This window comes from Phalaenopsis equestris, unplaced genomic scaffold (assembly GCF_001263595.1).
Source record: "Phalaenopsis equestris unplaced genomic scaffold, ASM126359v1 Scaffold000224, whole genome shotgun sequence".
NCBI lineage: Eukaryota > Viridiplantae > Streptophyta > Magnoliopsida > Asparagales > Orchidaceae > Phalaenopsis > Phalaenopsis equestris.
In genome coordinates this window covers 5,500,529-5,504,762 of record NW_018164666.1, presented here as the reverse complement: position 1 = coordinate 5,504,762, position 4,234 = coordinate 5,500,529, and the positions used below count along the sequence as shown (strand labels likewise).

Sequence of the window (4,234 nt, the reverse complement as noted above, 5' to 3'; positions counted from 1 at the left end):
CAGTGGATGGCTAGAGGAAGTGGACGTTTTGCGGCGGCGAGCCACGCGACTCGTTGTTTTATGTTTAAAATCATTTTTTCTGTTTTGAGTATTTTTTTAAAAAAAATTTGTTCCTCCAAAAAAATAAAAAATAGAAATATAACAAAAAAATAGATAAGCAAACACTATTTTTTTTTCCAATTTTTTATTTTTAAAAACAAAAAACAAAAAATAAAAATTGATTCTAAACAGCCCCTCAAGAATGCAAAAAAGACTTAAAATTTATTATTTTCACACCATAATTTAATATTGAGGGTATTTGAAATTTTTTATTTTATTTATTTTTTTTTTTTGCAACTAACAATTTTTATAATAGTAATGCTTAAAGAGATTTATATTAGGACATATCATAACCCAAATACATCATTTTCACGTTGGGTATAAACCCAAGCCATCAACTTAAATTAGCACTCTTAATACACGCATTGCAAAGCCTAATGCTTCTAGCCTTTTGCTTCAAGGTTTTGTAATATGTAAATTCTTTTTAGTGAAATCTTAGCACGAAAAAATTAATACCTAAAATTTATCGATTTTTAAAGGCAAAAAAACTAAATGCTAACCTTAAATCCCAAGCAATTGATTTCCCATTGCATTGCAAGTGGCTCTCCCATACTGCTTTATCTGACTGAACAACAATGACCATGTCAGAAAGTGCCCTTGCTTGATAATGTTTATCTACCAACACTGGATCATTGTGAATGAACCAGAAGATAGGAACTTCCAATGTAGATCTATGATCTGAATGTGTACCTACATAATGTTTGAATAAAAAAATTTCAATTTCTTGTTAAAATACAAATATAAAGTCATTTTAAGTGTCTTTGATCAAATATAAGAATATATGCATAATAATCAAAATGATAAAATAACAAGGAATAAAATGGGTCAGAGGACCATATTGCTTTGATAATGACAAATAATCTAGATACTTGAGACTGATAGATTCTCTTTTAATGGCATGAAGGTTCTGCATTGAATGTCATATGATTTTGATTTTTGAGAAAATTGTGAATCACAAGGTATGTCGCAAGACATGAGATCCTATATCTTTGAGTCCTAGGTCATGCATTTAAGTATGCTGGATTTTGCCAACAAGCTTTATCATTACTTTCAAATTTCATTAAAATTCATTTTTCTGAATTTTTGTATCGTTAAATTAAATCAGAATGTGTTTGATTATAACTATGAAGAATTGGAAGGAAGTGGAACAATTTAGCTGCATTAGCCGGGATAGTAGGCAGTGACTTCTTCTCTAAAAAGTGAGTAGTGCAACTCATAAATAATTCTCTTTAGAGTCATGTGCCCCCAAGTAGCACTTCCAAAAGTCAATAATCGGATACTATTGTTGTCCTTGAACTGAAACGTCACTTGTGTACACACATACACATATATATAAGCATACATAAATATAAAGAATAAACTCAAGGCATATTATATTATAAATATACATTAAAACAATATGCATACTATTAATAATTAAAAGCATAAGATGTTAATTTATGCTAAAACAACCCATCATTACATGATGGGAATTTATTAATTTCTGATAATCATAATATCTTATGTATAATAAAAGTTTTATAGAAATTATCATAATGTATAATTCTTTTGAAAGAATTATAATACGATTGTGATGTACTAAATACTCTCTTAATTTTATAAACCTATACTTATGCACTTTATATGTACATGCCCGTTTAGGCATGAAAATATGTATATTAAATATTATGCATACATGTAATTTTATTCGTCATATTTATGATCTATTAAAAAACGATATAACATTACCATATAATATAAATTATATTCTATAACTGTTTCCTATTTATAAACTTACATAGCATGCATGTATGTGTGAATTTGTACATTAAACATACATGGCGAGACATACAATGCTCTATACCGCACAATGTTGGCCATTAAAAGAGAAGCATAAAACAGAGTTAAGTGCGTTGTCGAGATGAGAATGCTTAGGTGGATAAGTAGATTGACACTTGGAGACAATGTGAAATGAATATATCCGTGATAGGGTTGGGGTAGCTCCAATGGCGGACAAGATTAGAGAGAAGAGAGTCGTCTAGTCGTCTTAGATGGCTTGGTCACATTAAACGTCAACCATTTGATGATCCGGTTAGGAGAGTAAATGCTTAAAATTTGACTTATGTTCCGAAAAGCAAAGGTAGACCTAAAAGGAATTGGGCATATTGTATAAAAAATTATCTTAATTTATTAAAAATTAAATGAAAAAATGACACTCAATAGAACATAATGGAAAAAATGGATTCAAGTAGCCGACCCCACTTAGTAGGATAAAGGCTTCTTGTTGTCATTGTCGTTGTACATTAAACATACAAGCATGCATGCATCCAAACATGTGTGTTCGTGATTAGCATCACTTCTTTATTGGAAAACCAAACACACATAGATTTGGGTTCCTCAGCTTCCACATTTAGAAGTGTTAACTGTCACTCCCTCTCACTTATGAGCAACCACAAGTTGGTGGTCAAGTTCACAACGGTCATCGAAGGAACTCTTCGGATGGTCCCTCAGTAGCTTACAATCAAGCCACATGAACATGACCTTATCAAGCTGGTTGAAGCTCGCAAGACAAGAATATTCTTGGTTGGTAATCAAGTTCAAGTTGAAGCTGATCACTGTTATTTAATAATCAAATTGTCTCAGCAAATCTTTTTAAGCCTTTTGAGGCATTGAACTGATCTAAGCCTTTCAAAAGGCTTTATTATTCCTTGGATTTCATAGATCTTTTTTTCATATTGATAATGTCAACTACCTCAAAGCATGAATACTAGATGCGAATTACACTTTCTGTAACCCAGTAAAGACCATACTAATCCAAAAAGTATTTTAAGAATACAAAGCAATCAAAACTTGGGGGACAGAAAATTTGAAAATTGCTTTTGTCATGGGCACAAGCGTTTTCCTTTCATTTTTTGACAAAAATAATCTTCCTCTTGCCATATAAATATATATAATTTTTTTATGATGATCTTAAAAAGCTTTCAATAGGAACAAGCAAAAATGACAATCTTACATGTGATTCACTCCTTCATAATTTTTTAACTCGTAAATTGAATTCATTGAACTTCTTAAAAATTAGTTGCAAAATGTTCTTCAACTTAAGGCTCAAATGTGAGAGCCCGCATTGAGCTTTTTTGCTGTCATGCTTTAGGGCCCCAAAATATCTCCACTTAGTTATATTATATTTGAGTCATTCGAGGTTAATTTTTCAAGAGGCGTGTTAGAGTGTAGAGCAAGCACTACTCATATATTTCACTGTCATAGAATTCTAAATATTCCATGTGCATGGTTTTCCACAACTCCTCAAGAATACTTGTCATTCTAAATCACATAAGAAAACTTTAAAATAAGGTTAGTATGTAAGCTCTATGTTGATCTTCTATGTTGGATTCTTATCTAGTCAAATTTATAGTAATGGTTAGTGTGAATTTTGAATAATCCTTTTTCTCACTGAATACATAGATAATTCACCTATAAATAGGCGAGTACAAGAGATAAAAAAGAGGAAAGAAATCTTCCTACAATTAAGTAATTCCTATAATTATGAAATAAACATAAATACCTATAATTAAGGAATTACCATTTTTATACTATGACTAAATATAGCAAGTACTAAAAAGAATTAAAGTAAATAATAATGAGCGTAATTCCACACTCCCCCTCAAGGTGGGTTGTACAGATTGTACATGCCCAACTTGTTGGTTAGCTCATCAAAACTGGACTTAGGGAGAGTCTTGATGAGAATGTCTACGGTTTGGTCTCTAGAAGGAGTATAGACCAATTTAATGATTCTATTATCCACCTTCTCTGAAATGAAGTTTCGATCAATCTCAATGTGTTTCGTTCGATCATGATGAACAGGATTCTTTGTGATATTGATTGCAGCTTGATTGTCACAGAACATCTTGATAAAATTTTCTCCCATAATTTTAGGCTCCTTGAGAAATCTTTTGATCCACATTTCTTCACAGATACCAAGCGTCAGTGCTTTGTATTCTGCTTCTGCACTACTCCAAGATACCACCGATTGCTTCTTACTCCTCCATTTCACTAGATTACCGCATACATATGAGCAATACCCAGAGGTTGATCGTCGGGTGGATATATCTCCTGACCAGTCGCATCAGTAATCGCATCAGTAAAGACTTTATCATTC

At 31.7% G+C, this 4,234-nt stretch overlaps 1 protein-coding gene across 1 annotated transcript in view; it reads right to left on the bottom strand.

The window, feature by feature from the left end:
• Window positions 1–4,234, bottom strand: part of LOC110023327 — a 66,243-nt gene that overhangs the window by 24,958 nt on the left and 37,051 nt on the right. Inside the window, exon 20 of the mRNA XM_020722674.1 lies at window positions 600–789. Coding sequence (XP_020578333.1) covers window positions 600–789 — 190 coding nt within the window. The remainder of the gene's footprint in view (window positions 1–599; window positions 790–4,234) is intronic.